Source organism: Budorcas taxicolor, chromosome 22, assembly GCF_023091745.1.
Source record: "Budorcas taxicolor isolate Tak-1 chromosome 22, Takin1.1, whole genome shotgun sequence".
Classification (NCBI taxonomy): domain Eukaryota; kingdom Metazoa; phylum Chordata; class Mammalia; order Artiodactyla; family Bovidae; genus Budorcas; species Budorcas taxicolor.
In genome coordinates, this window is record NC_068931.1 from 47,371,604 (window position 1) to 47,394,776 (window position 23,173).

The window sequence follows — 23,173 nt, forward strand, 5'->3', positions numbered from 1 at the left end:
CCATCTGTTTTATTATTTCTGGCTGTGCTGGGTGTTCATTACAGCCTGTGGGTTCTTCATTGTGGCACATGGGCTTAGGTGCCCTGAAGCCTGTGGGATCTTAATTCTCCGGCCAAGGATCAAACCTGTGTCCCCTGCATTGCAAGGCAGATTCTTAACTACTGGACCACCAGGGAGGTCTGCCATCTGTTTAAGATACTAGAAGATTACACTTCTACATTATTATTCTTTTGGAAATCCAGTTCTGCTGTTAACAATCGAAGTTTGAAAACCACTTGATTAAGGACTAGGCTATGAATTTGAGTATGTACAGACTACAGTCAAGATCCTTCATCCTAGGTCATAGGCATATAGACACAGGGTCAGAATACACAAGACCATTAACACTATAGGTATTTGGAGTCCAAAATAATCACAGATTGTTAATCCTAAGAATGGCTAAGTGGGAAGATGTCGGCAGGCAGGCAGGCACTTAAGTTACCTTCTACTAAAATAAGACACTAACGTTACTGCATCGCAACTTCCCTGGAGAAACCAGGATTAACCTGTGAAAGTTTACAGACCTCTTTTCAGGCACAGTAGAGCTAGAACTGTGTAAGAGGCCTTTAGGGAGAAAGCTCTTTTTTTCCTTTCATCTTTTAAAGACTTATTACTTGGTGGTGGTGGGTCTTCGTTGCTGTGAGCAGGCTTTCTCTAGTTGCAGAGTGGGAACTACTCCCTAGTTGTGTGCTGATTTCTTTTTGCAGAAGCTTCTCTTGTTGCGGAGAACAGGTTCTAGGCCAGCAGGCTTCAGTGATTTCAGCGTGAGGAGTCTAGAGCACAGGTTCAGTTGCTGTGGCGCATAGACTTAGTTACTCCATGGCATGTAGGATCCGACCGTACCTGGGATCAAACCTGTGTCCCTTGCATTGGAAGGCAGATGCTTAAGCACTGGACCACCAGGGAAGCTCCTAGAGAGGAAATACTTTGATGCCCATGTTGCACTTTCCTCAGAACCACTTTGCTACAGAATACTCTGATCCTGCCCTGCTGTGACTGCTCTCCATTGAAAGGTGAACTTGGACAGTATCTCAACATTAAATGAGTAAATAAGTGTGTTGTAACATCTTCAATAAAGTGCTATCAGGCCAAGGTCTCTTCTTTCTCTTTAAAATTCTATATGGCTCATTGCCTGTGGAGAAACAGGAGTGCCCTCAGTTAACTGCTACTTTTGAATCTGTTCAACAGCTTAAATTCAAATTCATGCGTCAGATTTTTAAATTGCCTTTAAGTGCAAAATATGTTAGTTACTCCCATTAGGCAACAAATCAACTAAGGATCCCTCATCAACTTCTTTGGTTCAGCTATAAGGCACCCCTACTCAGAGATCTTCCATCTCCAGCTCAGGCATGGCCAACAGGCATCTAATAACCTGTCCTTAAGTCATAGAATCAGAATTGTTCATGAGTTGTCCTGATATATGTCAGCAATGCTGTTAATTCATTGAAGAAAAAAGAAACTCATTAAATCTGTGTTCAATGATTTTAGAGCAAAGAACACATAGAGTAAGTATTACACACAAAATAAGATTAAGCTGACAGGTATATACTAAGGTACAGAAACAAGTGTTTGACTTGGAAATTGAATTTTATTTACAAATGTTCTCTTTTAAACACAGATGCCTTTCCACCCCTTTTAAAGCATTATTTACTAATTTCCAGAAAAACCATTTACATTGTCTTAATCTTTCTGCATAAAACGGTATTATGGGGTAAACAAATATGGGATGGTCTAAGACATAAAAATAAAACAAAAGACAATTTATCCACCATGAATGCTCTAGTGACTGACAGAATGAAGAATCACCAATCACACCCCTTAATGTGCTACTCCAAGAAACGTGATAATTTGGGGAGGTAAATGCTTAACAATAAAGTCTTCTTACATAGTGTGGTTTAATGGTGACTGTTTAGGATTGCTCTTACTGGCTACCATTTATGCTGATTTAAAAAAATAAGTCATCATTGTTAAAAAGGGCATAGACTTTTCTATACAGATTTTTCTTTAACCTTTGGAAATATGTAGATACTGATCTGGTCTCATCATTCAGGCCAATTAATAAAATAACAAATGCATGAATCAAACTTAAAATGAAACTTAAAAACACAATCAACATGTGACTATCCAACTTAAGAAAATTAGAACTCTCCCAGAAATCAGAGTATTGCTCCTCAATAGTTACTATGGATTTGAATTTTTCATAGCTGAGACAGTATACAGACAGAATACTTAACCAACGAGTTCAAAATAAAACAATCCAGATTACCTAACATTTTATATTTTAAAAATCCTTTAAATTTTATCTAGGAGGATAATCGTTCTCACATCATAACTAAGTTACAAGAACTTTGAAAAAAAATTCATCCCTGAGAAGTCAAAGAGAGGAATCTCTAAAAACACAGAAGTGACAGTCCTGCACCCTTTTAACAATCTTTTCCGTAGCATGAACTTTTATCAGCAGTCAGCAATCAAATGTATTCCAATCCTCGATAGTTATGGCCTCTGATGATCTGATCTTTTTACAATAAAACTGTAAGTGCAACATTTTAAAAAATCAGATAAATAGGGACTCTGGTTTTATTGTAAGGTTTACATTTTTGTCAAGTCCAAGGAGAGCCAGCTAAGATATGTATACTTCAATAAAGACTGAAGTAATAACTTCTGCCAGCAGGTCGTCTTCGGAGTCTCCATTTCCCCCATTGATCTTCACCCAAATAGTAAAAGTAATACAATTGCAATTGAGTTTACTATTATCAATGGCACTGCAAAGAAAAAACAAATTTAATTATTAAACAAATCAGAAAAAAACTAAGTCATAGTTACTAGCATCAGGAAGGTAGAAATACAGAATGTCATCAGAATCACATTGCAAATCCTTATCACATAGCAACATTCAAACGTGCATTGGATCATAAAATCCAAAACTTACTTGAAAGAGGGCTTGTGTGACTGGGATAAGGGTCACACTGGCACAACTAGATCAATACAAAGTAATCTGGGGATAGTGCTGGAGCAGCTCCGGGAACACAAGCAAACTGGACCCAGGCAGGAGTAGACCCACAGGGTCACCAGCGACATCTGACATTAGAAACATAGTGCAAAGAAGATTCTGTAGCTTCATCACTAAATGAAGAATGAACTTATTTATCATTCTACCCAAAGCCGTGATGAAAGCAGCTAACAGACAGACAGAGGTAGAGGTAGTAAGAGACTCTAATTTTAATAGTTTCTAATAAAAGGTTTTGAACTCCCGAGTTCTAAAATATTTTCTAATAAAATAACAGACATGGGGCCTGTATTTTTCTCTTGAAAGTCTTACAGGACTCTAGATAACTTTTCTACTTAGAAGCAAAAAGAACTTCTAAAAGGCAAGAACACTAATGTCTTTCAACCCCGAGAGGTGACATACAGGTAGCAAAGAAACATCACATGGCTGAGCACTCCATCTGCATCAGTTGGCTTAAACAGAGAGAAAAGGCAAGAGAGGAAAGAAACTAGTGAATTTTTAAGCGGGAAAGCCAAGTCAAACAGAAAAATGTTCCCACTAAAAATGACATTCACACTTGGAAGTTTTGCTACTTAAACCACAAAATTAAAGTGAAAGAGTGTTCTACTAGTTTTGCTTCTTACCTCTCATCACGGTTCTTACAGATCGAATAAGGTTCATTAGCTGAGATTTAATTCCTGGCTCTTCTCCGAATCCTCCAATTCCCTGGTCTGTTCCCCAGCCAACTGCATAACATAAAGATGATAAGCTGTGTTAAAATTTATTATGCACTTGCCTTGCTCCCTCATTAGTCACCTTCTAAAACATAACTCTGAGTCTCTGTTAAAGACATAAAATATATGATTTAAAAATTTTAGAGTATATTTTTTACTTTTGATAAGCAGCACATTTAATTTCCCTTTTAATTTTATAAAATAAACTACAGCCTAGTAAATTATTCCATGGCACTAAATTCAGTAAAGATGACTGTTGTGACAACCTAACTCTTTTCTTTCTTCTTTTTTAAACAAAACATTTTTCAGGTCAGAACTGAGAACCAAAGCATACTGTCAAGTTGAATAATACATTAGTTCAACTCAGAATTCATAAAACCCAACATAATTATTAGTATAAAGGTGTTGTATCTAAGTTTCACTATGTGTTCACCTGGGGAAATGTTAATACAAACCTGTTCACAGCTTGGACAGGCCTTCATAGCATGCCAACAGAGGTGTATCTTTTTAACTTGACCATTCCTCCTCATTTCTCAATTTTGAGGTGAGGAATTTAGCCTACTATCTAACTCTAATCCCACTTATTTTTAGTAAATGGGTCTTTTACCTTCTTCTATCATTTTCCTGATAATATAAATCATTACTTCTTTACCTTTATTTGTTCATCTCTTTTTTATTGCCTTACACATTCTACTAGAGGCTCACACATCCTCATTTCTGCAATGTCCTTCCCTTGTCCTTATTTCAGGTCCACTTTTCATATCTCATATGACTAGGTATTTTTTTAATCTCCTATGACTACAGGGCTTAATTAATTCCTGACACGCTAACCCTTTAACCTGAAGATGGAGAAAAAGTTTTTATTTTATACGTGAAAGAACCAAGTATCAGGTAACAAGATTTCATATTGCTTAATCAACTTTTACTTGGTTAAAATAAAGGTTAAATAATGACTGCTTTTTCGGTCACATCAATACTGAGATATGCTACGGTATAAAACTCAAGTTCACAACAGAATAGGTATGGTTTGACTCCCACTCACCCTTCAAGACCTAGCTACCTGTGCTCACAGCCTTCCTAGTCCACAGAGGTGTTACTCATTTCGAGCTCCCAGAGTTCAGCCTCCATCACAGCGGTTAATATCACAGCCTCTACCATCTTTGGCCAGACTCTCAATAGATGCCTCTGCAATTTCATCTCAACATCTTTCTCCCTTAAAGGGCCAGATCTTTCTAGCTCACAATGTGTGATGATTTCCATCGTCTACTGAGTGAAGTTAGAAGCTCCTTAAATTAACATCCTAGCCCTGTATCATACCACAACCCTCCAAGTATTGCTATTCACACTCAATTCCCACTAACTGCTATACATGTTAAAGGCAGCTTTTGAATCCAGGTCTCAGTTCAGTTCAGTTGCTCAGTCGTGTCTGACTCTTTGCAACCCCATGAACCGCAGCACGCCAGGCCTCCCTGTCCATCACCAACTCCCAGAGTCCACCCAAACCCATGTCCATCAAGTTGGTGATGCCATCCAACCATCTCATCCTCTGTCGTCCCCTTCTCCTCCCGCCCTCAATCTTTCCCAGCATCAGGGTCTTTTCAAATGAGTCATTTCTTCACATCAGGTGGCCAAAGTATTGGAGTTTCAGCTTCAACATCAGTCCTTTCAATGAATATTCAGGACTGATCTCCTTTAGGATGGGCTGGTTGGATCTCCTTGCAGTCCAAGGGACTCTGAAGAGTCTTTTCCAACACCACAGTTCAAAAGCATCAATTCTTCAGTGCTCAGCCTTCTTTATAGTCCAACTCTCACATCCATACATGACCACTGGAAAAACCATAGCCTTGACTAGATGGACCTTTGTTGGCAAAGTAATCCAGGTCTGTCTGACTTTAAAGTCAAGGCCTTTCCTAATTCCCCTCTATGTCATAATAAAACTTGTTTTACCCAAACAGTAACTACTGATTGTAAGTCATATTATAAATTCCTAGAACTAAATTTAGTCTTTCTTTACCTTTCCCTTCTCCTCCACCCCGGAGCAAGTACTTAATATACATTTGTGGAATTAAACTGAATTTATAGCAAACCAAGTTAACTTTGGATAAAGAAAGGTATAGTAAACCCTAAGATCGTTTCCAAAGAACCATGTTTCTTTATTTTTAAGATACACAAAGTGTAACACAAACCAATCATTCAGTTGTAGCTCTGAGGGAGGGAGGAAGAAATCCTCCAACATTAAATGCATACATCTCTCCAAGTTAAAAACAATCTCAAACCTGCATTTTGCTTGCTTCCTACTTCTGGATCTCTGGCAAGCAAATATATTTATGCTGTTTCTCCAACATTTACTTTTACTATATAACAAGTTATACTATAATTTCTTTCTCCCACATACTTTTTAGGTATTTTCTTTCTCTCACTTTTCTAGGTAGCTCAAATCAGTATTCTCCACTATATGGCAATTCTCTTTTTGTCATCTAAGTTCAGAGGTGTAGTACCAGCCTTTAACTACTTATAATGTGGTGAATATTATTTCATAATCGTGTCTTGAAAAGACATAAAACACAGAATGGCCACCACCACCAGTTGTATTATTTTCCAAACTAGATTAGTCTTGCTCATATAAACCTACTTAACAACTCTGCACAGTAAGAAAACAGCCTGGTTCAGGTAAACATAATGGTTATTGTAAGGAAGAATGTTTCCTTGACCCTCTTAGGGTCCTTGGTTATGTCTGAAAATTAAACTGACAAAGACATTAACAGAAAAGCATACAAAGTTTATTAAGGTTTTACATGTACCTGGGAGTCTTCATGAGAAAATGAAGACCTAAAAAGTGAGCGTAACAGGAAACTTTTCTATGTTTTAGACAATGGAATAAATTTGTGAAGAATTAACAAGAAAAGGCATCTGGGCTATGGGTAACATAATAAAGTAATACAGTCTGTCTGGCCCTCAGTTCCCTGTCTCTGGTGCTAAGAATGTCTCTCTTCCTTCTGGTATGGGGAGGATACCTTTCACATGAGAAACTTATCTCCTGCTTTCAGGAAAGAAGGGGCAGTCGGGGGGAGGGTGGGGTGATTGCTCTGCTTCTGGTGTTTTCTCTAACTCTTTCACCTTAAGATGTTCAACACGCCACAGTGACTTATTTGGGGGTAGCATATCCTGAACCCTATCAATGGACACACACTTTTAACTTAGACTTCTCCCGAAATCTACTAATAAGACATTAGTGTATGTCCAACTCTTTGCGACCCCGTGGGCTATAGCTCCTCTGTCCATGGAATTTTCTAGGCAAGAAGACTGGAGTGGGTTGCCGTTTCCAGGGGACTTTCCCGACCCAGGAATCCAACTCACATCTCCTGTGTCTCCTGCACTGGCAGGTGGATTCTCTTACTACTGAGTTTACAAGAGTAATAAGAAAGAAGTCCCCCAGGCAAGAGAAGTTAATCTGAACAACAAAAAGATAGACAATAACTGACTTAGCAGAGAAAACGGAAACCTAAACCTCCAGGGAGCACACAATAAAAAACTGAGGTGAATCGTGCCGAGAATCCAGAAAACTTGAGAGAAACTTCAAAATGCCAGTGAGGGTGACGCAGTTTTGGAAACACAGGAGGACTAACTGAAAGTCCCCACAGGAGCAGTAAGCGCCACTCATCCCTGCCTCCCTTTCCCTAGACTGAACTGATGGGAAGAGTTTCTCTCTCTCTTAACCCCTCAGGAGACAGGTTTATTCTCAGTGGAGACTGAAGCAGGGAAGCTCCAGACCCGGGGAAATCTCGGGAAGGGGGACTGAATTAATTAAGGTCTACAAACCCAAGTGTCAGACTCCTGCCGGCTTTCCCTGCTTGTGTATCACATAAGTCTAGAACATAAGAATACTTACATTCTGCAGACAGGAAGTTGCACAATTACTCTGGAAATTGACCAGCTGCCCAGGAAGTTCAGTTAGTGACATACAGGGGGCTTTAATGAAACGGCATATTTAACTGGGATGCCCACTGATGAGTAAATCCCAACCATATACACAGAGCTTCCAAAGAGCCTCTCAAGGTTTACTCTTTAGAATGAACTGACAGTCAAAATGGAACGATTCTGAACATGGTAGGATAGAGTAAAGCCAGAAAAGAAGGCTCTGAGGAAGAAAGAATGCAAGAAGTTCATTAAAAAAGAAAAAAAAAAACAACGAACATCCTTAGAGAAAAACTACTGTAGCTACAAAACTCAGAGAACAAGATGCCATGAAAAGGGGAACGTAAAAAAGGAGCACTTGTTCTTGCTCTATCAGCACAAAAAGTTCAAAAGAGGCTGACACACTAAGCTGAAGACACCTACAAGACAAGAGAAACATAAAAAAGGAGTATCAATATGTCAAAATAACTGGAGTTCCAGAAAGAGCAAAGGAAAAACAGGAAAATTTATCTAACGAGGCTGCCAAAAAGCACACAGAAAGATGTTCAACATCACTAATTATCAGAGAAAAGGAAGTCAAAACTACAATGAGGTATAAACTGACACAGGTCAGAATGGCCATCATCAAAAAATCTACAAACAATAAATGCTGGAGAGGGTGTGAAGAAAAGGGGAGCCTCTTACACTGTTAGTGGGAATGTAAACTGATACAGTCACTACACCACTATGGAGAACAGTATGGAGATTCCTTAAAAACTAAAAATAGAACTACCATATGATCCAGCAATCCCACTCCTAGGCATATACCCAGAGAAAAACAGAATTCAAAAAGATACATGCACCCCAATGTTCAACAGCCAGGACATGGAAGCAACATAAGTGTCCATCAACAGAGGAATGGATAAAGATGACATGGTGCATATATACAATGGAATACAATTCAGCCATAAGAACAAAATAATGCCATCTGCAGCAACAAGGATGGACCTAGAGACTGTTTGTCATACTGAGTGAAGTCAGAAAGACGTATCACTATGATATCACTTATATGTGGAGTCAAAAAAAAGGGGGGGTACAAATGAACTACAAAATATAAGTACAGTCATGGATGTAGAAAACAAATTTATCATTACCAAGGGATGGGGGAGGGATAATCTGAGAAATATTAGGGTTAACATAAACATACTATATATAAAAAATAAGATAATAAGAACCTGCTGTATAGCACAAGGAACTCTACTCAACACTCTATAATGGCCTAATGGGAAAAGAACCTTAAAAAAAAAAAAGGATATAACTGATTCACTTTGCTGTACACCTGAAACTAACACAAACGCTATAAATCAACTCTACTCCAATAAAAGCTTTTAGAAGGATTATCAGTCACATAGTAAGAGATGATATCCCAGAACTGAGGGATATGAGCCTTTAGGCCAAATGGGCCCATCAGGGTACAGCCCAATGAATGAAAAGGAGACCCATAAACTGCCACATTATTGTAAAATTTCAGACCTCTAAAGATAAAAGGGCTTCCCAGGTAGTGCTAGTGGTAAAGAACCTTCCTGCCAATGCAGGAGATGTAAGAGATGGGGGTTCACCTCCTGGGTTGGGAAGATCCTCTGGAGGAGGACACAGCAACCCACTCCAGTATTCTTGCCTGGAGAATCCCATGAACAGAGGAGCCTGGTGGGCTACAGAACATAGGGTCGCAAAGGGTCAGACATGACTGAAGTGACTGTGCACGCAAAGATAAAGAGAATACCCTAAAGGGTCTCTACCTACAAAGAGTCAGGAATCAGAATGGCATTAGACTTAACATCAATAAAGGAAACGACAAAATTAAATGGAATAATGTCCTTAGAACTTTAGAAAAAGTGGTTCCAATCTAGAATTCTACACTTGAACCACAAATCAACTAGAAGAATAAAATTATGATTTTTTTTTTTACTGTTCAGCTGTAATATGCATAGTCATATTAAATATGGAATACTGATATTACCAATAATTGGCTGGAGATGTGACAGGCGGAGAAGGGAAGTATGTGTATATTTGCGCTTACACAAGAATGACTGTGCTGACGCAGGATACAGCATGCTTGGGGCTGGTGCATGGGGATGACCCACAGAGATGTTATGGGGAGGGAGGTGGGAGGGGGGTTCATGTTTGGGAACACATGTAAGAATTAAAGATTTTAAAATTAAAAAAATAAAAAAATAAAAAAAACTTGAAAGAGTTGAAAATAATTGCTTTAGAAGAATAGAGGATAAAGACTGAACTCTTGCAGCGTTCTTGTCCATAGCTGGAGGGCCCAGCAGAAAAGAAATGATAAGACCAGCCAGCAGCTGTTGCTGCCAATCTCAGGAATGAACTTAAATAGAAAAAGTTACTAACTGTAAACATCACATAATGTTCTTCCCCTGCCCAGACTTCAAAAAGTCACACACAAAAGGGTAATCCATCCAGGTTCAGTCAACAATCCTCAGCTAGATATATTTTGAAGAAAAAGTATTAACTACAGTTTTGAGGCCACTGGCAAACCTCAGGTTCTTTGAGATCAGTTTCCATTTCTATGAAAGAAAATGAACGTGCTTTATTTTGTGTCACCAAGTTTGCAGTGCTATCATAAATGTAAAAGTACCTAATAAACCACACAAGAACTCTACTAATGTAAGTTTGAAAAAATTACCTTGATCAAAAAGAGTACTGCTGAAGTGAATGATCTAGTATACTTACACTAATCTCTCCTGGTTCAATATAATTCCCAATTCAACACAATCATTTCCATTTAACCCTTGACAAAATTAAACAAATGCTTTTCAGTAATATATATTTAAATAGAAACATATATCTATAGAGTTTCTTCAGTGTTTTATAAACTGCCACGCTCATCTATGTCTATCATATGGAAGGCCTATGGAATACCTTGTTCATTTCTCTGTGGTGGTGGTTTAGTTGCTGAGCCATGTCTGACTCTTGAGACCCCATGCACTGTAGCCTCACAGACTGCTCTGAATACTGGAGTGGGTTGTCATTTCCTTCTCCAGGGGGATTTTCTGACTCAGGGATTGAACCTGTGTCTCCCGTACTACAGGCAGATTTTTTTACCGCTAAGCCACCAGAGAAGCCCTCATTTCTCTGTACATTGACGCAAATCTGACTTACTGGTTTTTGTTTTTTAATATTTACTTATTTAGCTGCATTAGGTCTTGGTTGCAGCACATGGAATCTTTAGCCCAGGGACTGAACCCAGGCCCCCTGCATTGGGAGCATGGCATCTTAGCCACTGGACCACCAGGGGAGTCTCCTGACTGTTAAGATCTACCTCCTTTAGGAATTTCTCTATTATTTAGGCTCACATAACTCTCACTGGGGGGTTTTCATAGATGTTCTTTATCAGATTGCTTCTCAAATGTTTTATCATGAAAGGGTATGCTAAGTCGCTTTAGTCGTGTCCGACTCTGTGCGACCCCATAGACAGCAGCCCACCAGGTTCCCCCGTCCCTGGGATTCTCCAGGCAAGAACACTGGAGTGGGTTGCCATTTCCTTCTCCAATGCATGAAAGTGAAAAGTGAAAGTGAAATCGCTCAGTCGTGTCCAACTCTTAGCGACCCCCTGGACTGCAGCCCACCAGGCTCCTCCATCCATGGAACCCTCCAGGCAAGAGTACTGGAGTGGGTTGCCATTTCCTTCTCCATGAAAGGGTATGGGGTTTTGTCAAATTTTTTTCTGCATCTGTTATAACCATGTGATTTTTATTTTACTAATATGATGAATCAAATTGATTTTAAAAGGTTAAATCAACCCTGCACTCCTGGGGTAAATCCCACCTGGTTTCGTTTGCCAGTGTTCTGCACAGAATTTTCGTGTTTATATTCATCAGAGATACTGGTCTGGGGTTTCTTTTCTTGCGCTGTGTCTGGTTTTCATACCAGGTTAATATGGGCCTCAAGGCATGAGTTGGGATGTCCTCTCTCCTTTCTATTTTGGTATTAAGTTTTCTTTAAAAGTTTGACAGAGTCCAGCAATGAAGCCTGGGTTTTCCTTTGTTGAAAGTTTTTAAACTACTAACTCAATCTCTTTACATGTTATAGGTCTAATCAGTCAGTTCAATAGTTTGTGGTCTTTCTAGAAACTTGTCCGTTTCATCTAAATCATCTAATTTGTTGGCATACAGTTGTTCACACCATTCCCTTAAAATCCTTTTCATTCTCTAAGGTAGTGATGTCTCCTTTCATCACTGACTTTAGTCATCTGAGTCGTTTTTTCTCAGTCGAGGTAAATGTTTGCCAATTTTGTTGATCTTCTGAGAGAACTAGCTTTTAGTTTTGTTAATTCTCTTTATTGTTTTTCTGGTCTGTATTTCATTAATTTTCACTGTAATCTTTATTATTTCCTCCCCCCACCCCCCCCCCAGTGGGGGAGGAGGGAGAACTGGATGTTCTCACTAAGAGACTCACTGCTCTTACTGAGCTTTAATAGATTTTCTTGGCAGAAAAAAAAGTTTCTCTGTTGTATACTCTTATAACAATTCCCGATGACTCTGAATGTTTGTTTTTTAAATAATATTCACTAGTTATAGTGGTTTCATTGAAAAGAGGGTCCAGTGGAGGTTCTCACACCAACATTTTGGAAGTGCTCTCCATTAATAATTGTATTTCCAAATAATCTGGTTAAAAGTGGGCAGAGGACTTGAATAGATATTTTTCCAAAGACATAAAAATGGCCAACAAGTACATGAAAATGTATTCAACATCACTATTCATCAGAGAAATGCAAGTCAAAGCCATAGTGAAATATCACCTCACACTTGTTAGAACGGCCATTACCAAAAAAACAAGAGACAATAAATGCTGGCAAGGATGTGGAAAACAGGGAACCTTTGTGCACTGTCCACAGGAATGTAAATTTGTACAGATGCACTATGGCAAGCAGGATGAAGGTTCCTCGAAAAATTTAAAACAGAAACACATTTAGTAATCCCATTTCTGGGTATTGATCCAAAAGAGATGAAATCATTATCTTGAAGAGATATTTGCACTCCTATGTTCACTGCAGCACCATTCACAATTGCCAGGACATGCAAACAATCTAAGTCTTCACTCACAAATGAATGAATACAGAAAATGTAATGTACGTATACAGCGAAATGTTATTCAGCCACAAATAAGGAAAGCTTGACATATGTGGCAACAAAGATGGACCCTGAGGACACTATGCTAACTGAAACAACCCAGAGGAAGACTACTACTGTGCTCTCTCACCTGTATGTGGGATCTAAAACCACTGAACTCACAGAAAGAGACAGCAGTATGGCGGTTGCCAGGAGCCGAGTGAGGGGGAAATCAGGAGACACTGGTCAAAAGGTACTCTCAGTTACTAAATGAGCAATTTGGGGATCTACTGTCCAGCATGGTGACCACAGTTAACACACTGCACTGTTTACTTGAAAGCTGCTCTGAAAGTAAATCTTAAATGTTCTCACTGAAACAATACCTACAACAAAATGATAATTATGTAAGGTGAAGGATATGTTAACCAACCTTACTGTGGTAAGCATTCTGCAATATATTTGTGTACCAAATCATCACAGATATGTCTTACACAATGTTATACGTCAATTCAATCTCAAAGCTGGGGGAAAAAAAAGAACGATGTATTACATTTATAAACAGCTAATTCCCACTTAATAGCCTCAATTCTGTCTCCTGGCCTGCAAAAGCTTGCTATGTATTTTTAATATGGCCCTTTCAGAAAAAAAAAAAAAAATTGTTTTCTTCCAGCTTTATTTTTACCTTTCCCACTTAGATCTACAATGTTCTTGCAATTGACTTTTGTGTTTAGCATGAAGCAGAGGGTCAAGATTCATTTACTTCTTTTTGAATATCCAGTTAACCCAGAATCTTTTATCGACCTTCCTATCACACTCTGCTGTTACCTTTATTAAGTGTCCATATAAATATATGTCTATATTTGGATTCTCCACTCTGCTCCATTGTTCCATTGTCCAAAAATCTTTTATTAAATTTCCTTCTCCTTAATTAGCCAGAATCAGCTTCTGCTGCTTGCAACCAAGAACCCTGACATGAATAAATAATTTCAGGACTCAATCCTTGAACCTCTCTGAGAAACAGCCTTCATTCCAACGGTTTGAAATTGCCAGCCAACACTAAAAATCCCCATGTGTAAATCCTCCCCAAACCTCCCTTCTGGGTGCCAGACCTGTATACACAAATGCCTACATGACATCTCCACTTAGAAGTCTGAAAGGTAACCAAAAATACACTAATTCCTATTCCTATTCTAGGACTTAGCTTTAAATGGTATTTCCTTAGGAACCAACACTGTCCTAATTCAACCAGGAGGTTATATTCCCATGGTTCTTACCTAGTTCTCTTCCTTCAAAGCATTTATCCTAGACTCAGCTATCTGTATAATTATTTATCTGTTTCACCTCTCTGAGAACAAAGACAGTGTGTCATGCTCACTGCTACATCTTTTCACCTTGCTCACAGTGATTGGCCTATTTGTTCTAAGGAATGGAGAAAAACTTCCTGCCACCAAATCTAGGAACCTGTTTCTCCAGCTAACTTTTCCTCCTTTTTCAATAAAGAAAGTATCCCACCTCCCACTTATGCCATCTCCTCCATGTGTACCTTAGGTCCCATATCCACTCACCTCAGAATCCTTGAGCTATCAATCACCTCATTTCTCTCCTGTATCTTTTATTTTTCTCATTACTATTTCCTTCCTGTTAGCCATTCTTTTTTCTAACCTTTAATTATGAAAGTTCTAAAACATATTTATCACTTAGATTTAATAACTTGCTGATTTTTTACATCTTTTATATTGGAGTATAGTTGATTTACAATGTTGTGTAATAATTGTTGACTTGGGGGACTTCCCTCATGGCTCAGTAGTTAAGAATCCGTCTGCCAATGCAGGAGACACAGGTTCAATCCCTGATCTGGAAAGAACCCACGTGCCATGGAGCAACTAAGCCCCGGCGCCACAACTATTGCACCTGAGCTCTTGAGCCTGGGAGCCATAAGTACAGAAGCCCACACCTCTAGAGCCCGTGCTTTGCAGCAGCAGAAGCCACTGCACTGAGAAGCCTGCACACCGCAACTAGAGAAAGCCCGCGCAGCACCGAGGACCTAGCACAGCCAAAACTAAATAATTTGATAATTTTTTAAATTATTGATTTCTTTTTTGGCCTTATGTGCTTCATCTTTTTCTCTGCTTGATTTCTTTAAAAATAAATTGCTGGTACTATAGTTATTTCACTCCTAAACATTTCAGTATGCATCTTTATCACACTAACAAGATGTACAGTGATTCCTTAATATCATCTAGTATCTAGTCCATACGAGAATCTTCCAAATGTTTTTTACAGTTGATGTGTGAAGTAGAAGTCAACCAAGGTCCACATGCTGCATTTGAATACCTTCTTACATCTCTTCTGTCTTTTTTATATTTGTATATTTGCTTCAGTGTTCACTTTCTCCCCACGTTTTTCATGGCACTGACTTAACAAAAGAACCTGACTAGTTCTCACTGTTGCTGCTGACACCTAAAAACAAAACCACCACAAAACATATCCCCATATCCCCTTGCAGCTACCATTTCTTCATTTCCTCCAACTTCGTGTAAAGCAGGGATGAAAACAGTACCTGTCTCCAGGGTTCCTGTAAGGGTTACACAAGTTAGTATGTGTAAAGCACTGGATACAGATTCTGGCACACAGTTAGTGTTAAGCATTAGGTATCATTATTGTTCTTATATCCATTCAACTTGTATTATACTCACAATATCTACTTGCCCTATTTGAAATGGTGCTTTCCACATCCACTCTTCTACACTTCTGATCTGTTCTCCATAAAGTACCCAGAAAGATCTTGCAAATGACACAAATCTGGTCACATCACTGCCCTGCTTAGGACCTTTCCAATTTTCACACCAGCTTTTTACTCCTCAGTTCCTGATCCTTCACCTAATGTTTACCGATACATTTCACGTTTCCGGTTAGACATATTTCCTCCAAGATTTCAAAGACTCACAAGTTAGTATGTCCCAACACATCTCTTTTGTAACATTCTGCATACTTGTTATTGGTACTTCTTCAGTTTTTACTTCGGAGACGGCAATGGCACCCCACTCCAGTACTCCTGCCTGGAAACTCCCATGGGCAGAGGAGCCTGGTAGGCTGCAGTCCATGGGGTTGCTAAGAGTTGGATACAACTGAGCAACTTCACTTTCACTTTCATGCATTGGAGAAGGAAATGGCAACCCACTCCAGTGTTCGTGCCTGGAGAATCCCAGGGACGGGGGAGCCTGGTGGGCTGCCGTCTCTGGGGTTGCACAGAGTCGGACACGACTGATGCGACTTAGCAGCAGCAGCAGCAGTTTTTACTTAGAGTAACTTCCATTAGAAGGGTAGGATAACTGTTGTAACCTCAGCTCCTATTACATGGGCCTGGCACATATTTGTGCTCAATAAATCTCTCCTGAAGGAATAAATGAAACGAATCAATTTTGCTCATGGGTTTGAGTTTCAGTGATCTACACTGACATGTTCCGCACGCTGTGACAAATGATGTACCATCATGCAGTATCCTGCGGTAATGGTGCCTCAGACAGAAAAAAAGCAGCCTGCCCAAGTGGCATGGAGCTCGCTGGATTGCGAGATCCCGGTAGGCATAATTTCCGTCTTCCCTGTACGCTCAGATTCTAGGCTGGCGCATCACAGGCACCCGATAAACTGCGCTGAATAAGTTTTTCTTGGAATGCGCATGCCTGGATGTTGTGATAATCCCAACAGGCTTCCTTTCCTCTTATCTCCAAAGCCCAGGAACCCCTCTGACTCTCCATCAGTTCCTTCTTCAAACTACCCACGTTCCAAAATGAGCCACGCCCCTCCCTCTTTCACTGAAAACCCACACCTCAGATTTTTGACAGTTAAAAGCAGCTATGGAAACGGGCACCAAATTCCTAGCCTAAACTAATCGCAGGCAGTGGCGTCCCCGGCTCTACTCCTCATCTCCGCTTCCCGACCCCCGAGGGCTGGCACCCAGCGGGCGTCCAACCCTAACCCTAACCCTAACCCTAATTGATTTTATGGAACAATCTTCACTCCCGTGAGACGAGAGTGGCTCGGCTTCCGCACCCAAAGAAGGGCCCCGAAGGGGCGAGCCCTTGGCCGCCCGTCAGTCCCTGCCCAGGTGGTCCTCTCACGCGGCCCTACTCGGGTCCGCATCCCCAAGCTCCGCCGCCGCCCCCTCAGTCCGGCCCACCGGCCCGACTCACTGTTCTTGAGGAAACGCTCCTCGTGAAGCACGGCGATGGCATTGACGCAGAGAACGGCCGCCTGCAGCAGCGAGTACAACGTAAAGGCCATGGCCACCCACCCGGAGGCCCTACTGATTCCTCTCCCCCGGCGGCAAGGGACGTGGCGCGGCCACGTCCGGCGCTTCCTACGGCAGCCAGCGAGGCCCAAAACGCGCTCCGAGAAGCTCCGCCCCCGCCCCCCCGGCTCTGAGAAGCTCCGCCCCGTCTGGCTAAGACCCGCCCTACGCTCACCTCTGTAGGGCGTGTCTGCTGAGCTGTGTAGACCCGCGCTGTCCAATGCTTACCGAACATTTGAATAGTGTCTGGCCCTAACGGAAATGTTGTAAATGTAAAATACACAGAACGAAAACAGAACGTCAAATCTCCCAATAATTTAAAAATATTGATTACATGTTGAAATGTTTTGATTATATTAGGTAAATAAAATGCAAACATTAATTTTTATTGTTTATTTCTATTTTTTTAATGTGGCAATGAGGTTATTGATAATGACATGGGGGCTCGTCCAATACTTCCACTGGACAGCGCTGTACTAGATGCTCCCAAGTGCTGTATGAGATGTTAATAAGTAATTCCTGTTTTACAGATGAAAAAGGCAAATACAAGTTTTTATAAAAATTTAACTGAAATAATATGGGTTGAGTTGCACCCCACAGGCCTCCAAGGACTGCTTGCCCGAGTTCAAGACCAAAGGAAAACCCAGGAGTCAGAAACAGAAATAATGATTTAATGGATGAGGGGGCAGGAGCAGGAATACTGACTGTCAAAAGCAAGGCCCTGGAGTGACACCCCAAGGTGGGCAAGATATGGCAGCAATCTTCATTCCTGGGGAATGGTGGGGTTGGCGGGTGGGGATAGGGGGATTACCAGTTACAGAGCAATTGGCTGTCACCTTGGCTGATTGGTTACCAGGGTTACCAGGGAAACCAGCAGAGGGGCATGCCCTTCACTGCTCCTTCAACAAGAACAGTCACTGGCTGGGGTTGGGGCAAGTGTGTGGGTGGGTCAGTCCTTAGTGTAGGGTGTAGGTGAAGCAGGTCCTGGTGGAGCAGGGGGTTACAGAGAGAAAGAGAACAGCCATCTTCGGTGATCTGACCTTACAACAGGTCTTAAAATTACTGGATGAGAAACATTCTCTCCTTGATCAAACTCAACCTTGGCCTATAAAAACTACAGATTCTCAACACAAATGATTTCACCCAATCCCCTATCCGCATATTAAAAGACTTAGTTTCTAACAACTCAATTCATAAGAATTGACCCTTGTTATTGTTTAGTTGCTAAGTCGTGTCCAACTCTTTTGTGACCCCATGGACTGTAGCCTACCATGCTCCTCTGTCCATGGGATTTCCCAGGCAAGAATACTGGAGTGGTTGCCATTTCCTTCTTCAGGGGATCTTCCCAAACCAGGGATCAAACCTGCATCTCCTGCATTGGTAGGCATAGCCACCACGGAAATCCCTAGCACCCACCCCCCCTTAAAGTGCCTGCCTGAGAAAGTTCAAGGCTCCCCCCAAAATTTACTGTTTGTTCTAGCCCACACCTGAAAATAGGCCCCTGACCACACCTTCTTAGAGCACTTATGAAAGTGGATTTATGATTGTGAGTCCTTCCTCTGTCCCTTTGAGATATATATGTATCTCCTGTTGAAGGGTGTCTTACTCAAGGACCTGAAAGCCATTCCTTTAAAATGTAATCACCAGGACTTCCCTGGCAGTCCAGTGGTTAAGAATCCACCTGCCAGTGTAGGGCAAACCAGTCGATCCCTGGTCAGGGAAGATTCCACGTGCCATGCAACAGCTAAGTCTGGACTTCACAACTACTGAGCTCCTGTGACAAGAATTCACGCTCTGCAGCAAGCGAAGCCATCCCAATGGGAAGGCGGCACACCGAAACAATGAGTAGCCCCTGCTCACTGCAACTAGAGAAAGCCTGTGCACAGCAATGAGGACCCAGTGCAGCCAAAACTAACTAAATAAAGGTAAAAAAAAATAAGAAGTTGACCTTTAAAAAATAAAATTAAAAGAAAAATAAAATAAAATGCTATTACCAGGAACAATAGGCCCTCTGTCTCCTGGTCTCTGTATAAAGGAAGAATTCTAATTTTGATCATTTTAGCTAATAGACACAGCCGGCCTAATCAGTATTCACACTCACCGCCAGAGTTGGACACAACTGAAGTGACTTAGCACACAGCCACACATGCAAAGTAATCATTTTCCTGAACTTCTCAGTTTCCCCTTTAAAAAGGGAAAAGCAGCATATTAGGCCCAGAAAGGATTTTGGAAGCCTGTGTGTTGCAGCTGCTGGAAGACGTTCTAGCCAAAACCACGAATGATTAGTTAAACTCCCAAGAAGAAATTAAGCTTAAATGGGCCAACAAGTTAGTGCCTACAGGGAAGAGGAGATGTATCGTTTCCCACAGATATACATAAGCACTATCTCCAAAATCGGCCTTAAGTGCAAATCAGGTAGGGACAAACACAGGAAGATAAAGTAAAGGGAATAAAAGAAACAACGGGATGCCAACAAATCCTCCAGTTTTTCGAGATCCACAAAGCTCTAGACACTAATGATAGAGATAGAAGGTCGTTTTTGTAAGGGGTTTCTATGCTGGGCTGGGTAGCAGGAGGGGAACATGGGGCCTTGTCTGGAAGCTTTGGTTGAGTGGTGACTCGCAGTTTATTTTTTTTACTAGATTATTGGTTACTGAAGAGAGGGGAAAGAGAGATGACTGGAGATTAGGGGATGGATGAAGTGGAGGTGAGAGAAAAGCATCTCACAGTCACCCCTCTCTGTCCCCACCACTGGGTTACAACTCACATGATCTAATTCTTTTATTGTCAAAAGAATCAGGTTAACCTCTCTGGGCCTTTGTTATATCACCCATAAAATTAGGCGATTATGATCTCTAGGGCTCCTTCAGTCTCCAAAATCTCTAGATCTAGCAAAAGCAGCTTAAAATACAATATTTGTGTACAATATTTGTACCTGGTTATCTGACCACCTGACCTGCCTCTTGAGAAATCTGTATGCAGGTCAGGAAGCAACAGTTAGAACTGGACATGGAACAACAGACTGGTTGCAAATAGGAAAAGGAGTACGTCAAGGCTATATATTGTCACCCTGCTTATTTAACTCATATGCAGAGTACGTCATGAGAAACGCTGGACTGCAAGAAACACAAGCTGGAATCAAGATTGCCGGGAGAAACATCAATCACCTCAGATATGCAGATGACACCACCCTTATGGCAGAAAGTGAAGAGGAACTAAAAAGCCTCTTGATGAAAGGGAAAGAGGAGAGTGAAAAAGTTGGCTTAAAGCTCAACATTCAGAAAACGAAGATCATGGCATCCGGTCCCATCACTTCCTGGGAAATAGATGGGGAAACAGTGGAAACAGTGTCAGACTTTATTTTTGGGGGCTCCAAAATCACTGCAGATGGTGACTGCAGCCATGAAATTCAAAGACGCTTACTCCTTGGAAGAAAAGTTATGACCAACCTAGATAGCATATTCAAAAGCAGAGACATTACTTTGCCAACTAAAGTCTGTCTAGTCAAGGCTATGGTTTTTCCAGTAGTCGTGTATGGATGTGAGAGTTGGACTGTGAAGAAGGCTGAGCGCCGAAGAATGGATGCGTTTGAACTGTGGTGTTGGAGAAGACTCTTGAGAGTCCCTTGGACTGCAAGGAGATCCAACCAGTCCATTCTGAAGGAGATCAGCCCTGGGATTTCTTTGGAAGGAATGATGCTAAAGCTGAAACTCCAGTACTCTGGCCACCTCATGTGAAGAGTTGACTCATTTGAAAAGACTCTGATGCTGGGAGGGATTGGGGGCAGGAGGAAAAGGGGACAACAGAGGATGAGATGGCTGGATGGCGTCACTGACTTGATGGACGTGAATCTGAGTGAACTCCGGGAGTTGGTGATGGACAGGGAGGCCTGGCATGCTGCGATTCATGGGGTCACAAGGAGTCGGACACGACTGAGCGACTGAACTGAACTGAACTGATCTGATTCATCACTTTTCAAATATCCAGGCTGGTAGACTAAGCTGATAACAGCAGATTATATCCTTAAAAAGAATTGTTCCTCTGATCTCATTACTTCCAAAAACATTCAAATTCTGGGATTTTTAAAATGTGTTTATAAAATAGTTGTCTCGGCACTGCACTCAGCGGTCCCATAGATGCGTCTCTTGCTTTGATAATGTTTGGATGGAATAGACCCAGGGACCCGCACCCCCTCACCCTTACACCAGCCTCCCACCGCCCTCCAATCTTTTTTCAGTCACAACCCTCAGAATCAGCCGCTCAACTCTCCCCGATCACCAAGACCAGCGAACATCATTTTTCAAGCGTAGCTTCTTATTAGTGATCAACCATAAGCTCCCAGAATCATCAGAATTATTCCACTGAGGTGGAGGCCACCATCATCTGCCTGGTCAACACACGTCTGCTGGCCTCCTGGGCTTCTATACTGACCACAACGATGTGGCTCTGGAGGACATGGGCCACTCCTGTGAACTGGCTGAGAAGAAGCAAGAGAGGGCCCAGCGTCTCTTGAAAATGCAAAACCAGCATTGCAGCTGCACCCTTTTCCAGGACATGCAGAAGCCATCTCAAGATGAGTCAGGAAAACCCAGGGTGTTATGGAAGCCACCCTTCTCAAGGAGAAGAACCTGACCCAGCCCTTCTGGATCTGCATGGCCTGGGTTCTGCCCTCACAGACCCCTACCTCTGTGAGTTCCTGGAGAGACACTTCCTTGAAGATGGGAGAACACCTGACCAACCTCTGCAGGCTGGCTGGTCCCCAGGCTGGGTTGGGCGAATATCTCTTCAAAAGGCTCACCCTCAAGCATGACTAGGAGCCTCTGGAGCCCAGAGGCCTTTGAGGAACCCCGCTAATGTCAGGGCTTCTGCCTGAAGCCCTTCTCTGCACCCCTTGTTGTTGTTGAGTTGCTAAGTCGTGTCTAACTCTTTGTGACTTCATGAAATGCAGCCTGCCAGGCTTCCCTGTCCTTCACTCTCTCCTGGAGTTTGCTCAAGTTCATGTCCATTGAGTCAGTGATGTCATCCAGCCATCTCATCCTCTGTCACCCCCTTCTTCTCATGCCCTCAAATCTTCCCCAGCATCGGGGGCTTTTTCCAGTAAGTCAGCTCTTTGCATCAGGTGGCCAAAGTATTGGAGCTTCAAGTTCAGCATCAGTCCTTCCAATGAATATTCAGGACTGATTTCCTTTAGGATTGACTGGTTTGGTCTCCTTGCTGTCCAAGGGACTCTCAAGAATCTTCTCCAGCACCACAATTCGAAAGCATTAATTCTTTGACATTCAGCCTTCTTTATGGTCCAGCTCTCATATTTGTAAATGACTACTGGAAAAACCATAGCTTTGACTATATCGACTTTTGTTGGCAAAGTGATGTGTCTGTGTTTTAGTATGCTGTCTAGGTTTGTCATAGCTTTTCTTCCAAGGAGCAAGCATTTTCTAATTTCATGGCTGCAGTCACTGTCTGCAGTGATTTTGGAGTCCAAGAAAATAAAATCTGTCACTGTTTCTACTTTTTCCACTTCTATTTGCCATGAAGTAATGGGACCAGATGCCATGATCTTAGTTTTTTGAATATTGAATTTCAAGCCAGCTTTTTCACTCCTCTTTAACCCTTATCAAGAGGCTGTTTGGTTTCTCTTCACTTTCTGCTATTAGAGTAGTATCATCTGCATATCTGAGATTGATATTTCTTCTGGCAATCTTGATTCCAGCTTGTGACTCATCCAGCTCAGCATTTTGTATGATGTACTCTGCATAGAGAGCTTCCCAGGTGACTCAGTGAGTAAAAAATCTGCCTGCAATGCAGCAGATGCAGGGGACACAGGTTCAATTCCAGGATCAGGAAGATCTTCTGGAGGAGGGCATGGCAATCCACTCCAGTATTTTTGCTTGGAGAATCTTGTGACAGAGGAGCTTGGCAGGCTACAGTCCATAGGGTTGCAAAGAGTCAGACATGACTGAAGCATCTGAGCACGCACACTCTCCAAAGAAGTTAAATAAGCAGAGTGACAATAAGCAGCCTTGACATACTTCTTTCCCAGTTTTGAACTAGTCGGTAGTTCCATGTCCAGTTCTAACTGTTGCTTCTTTTTTTTTTT

At 41.5% G+C, this 23,173-nt stretch overlaps 1 protein-coding gene and 1 pseudogene across 2 annotated transcripts; one reads left to right on the forward strand and one right to left on the reverse strand.

Annotated features, from left to right (window-relative positions):
• Nucleotides 1-1,607: 1,607 nt before the first annotated feature.
• On the reverse strand, nt 1,608-17,100 carry IER3IP1 (immediate early response 3 interacting protein 1). 2 transcript variants are annotated; one of them, XR_008201391.1, is made up of 4 exons: nt 16,979-17,100; nt 3,670-3,771; nt 2,969-3,117; nt 1,608-2,801 (listed from the first exon to the last, which is right to left on the reverse strand). XR_008201391.1 is itself a non-coding variant. In XM_052660339.1 (3 exons), exons 1-3 carry the CDS (start codon nt 17,067-17,069, stop codon nt 2,746-2,748), a joined length of 249 nt encoding a protein of 82 aa, XP_052516299.1. In that variant the 5' UTR covers nt 17,070-17,092; the 3' UTR covers nt 1,608-2,745. The 2 variants fall into 2 exon arrangements, 1 of the variants encoding a protein (XP_052516299.1); XM_052660339.1 differs by lacking the exon at nt 2,969-3,117 and having other exon boundaries at nt 16,979-17,092.
• LOC128067372 (ferritin light chain-like) lies at nt 17,068-21,890 on the forward strand (annotated as a pseudogene).
• Nucleotides 21,891-23,173: the final 1,283 nt, after the last annotated feature.

Coding starts and splice junctions, on each gene's coding strand:
- IER3IP1 (XM_052660339.1), bottom strand. CDS start 17,069: ATGGCCTTTACGTTGTACTCGCTGCTGCAGGCGGCCGTTCTCTGCGTC. Junction 3,772..16,978: donor GGAGCGTTTCCTCAAGAACA/GTGAGTCGGGCC, acceptor TATGTTATGCAG/TTGGCTGGGGAACAGACCAG. Junction 2,802..3,669: donor TGTAAGAACCGTGATGAGAG/GTAAGAAGCAAA, acceptor TTTTCTTTGCAG/TGCCATTGATAATAGTAAAC.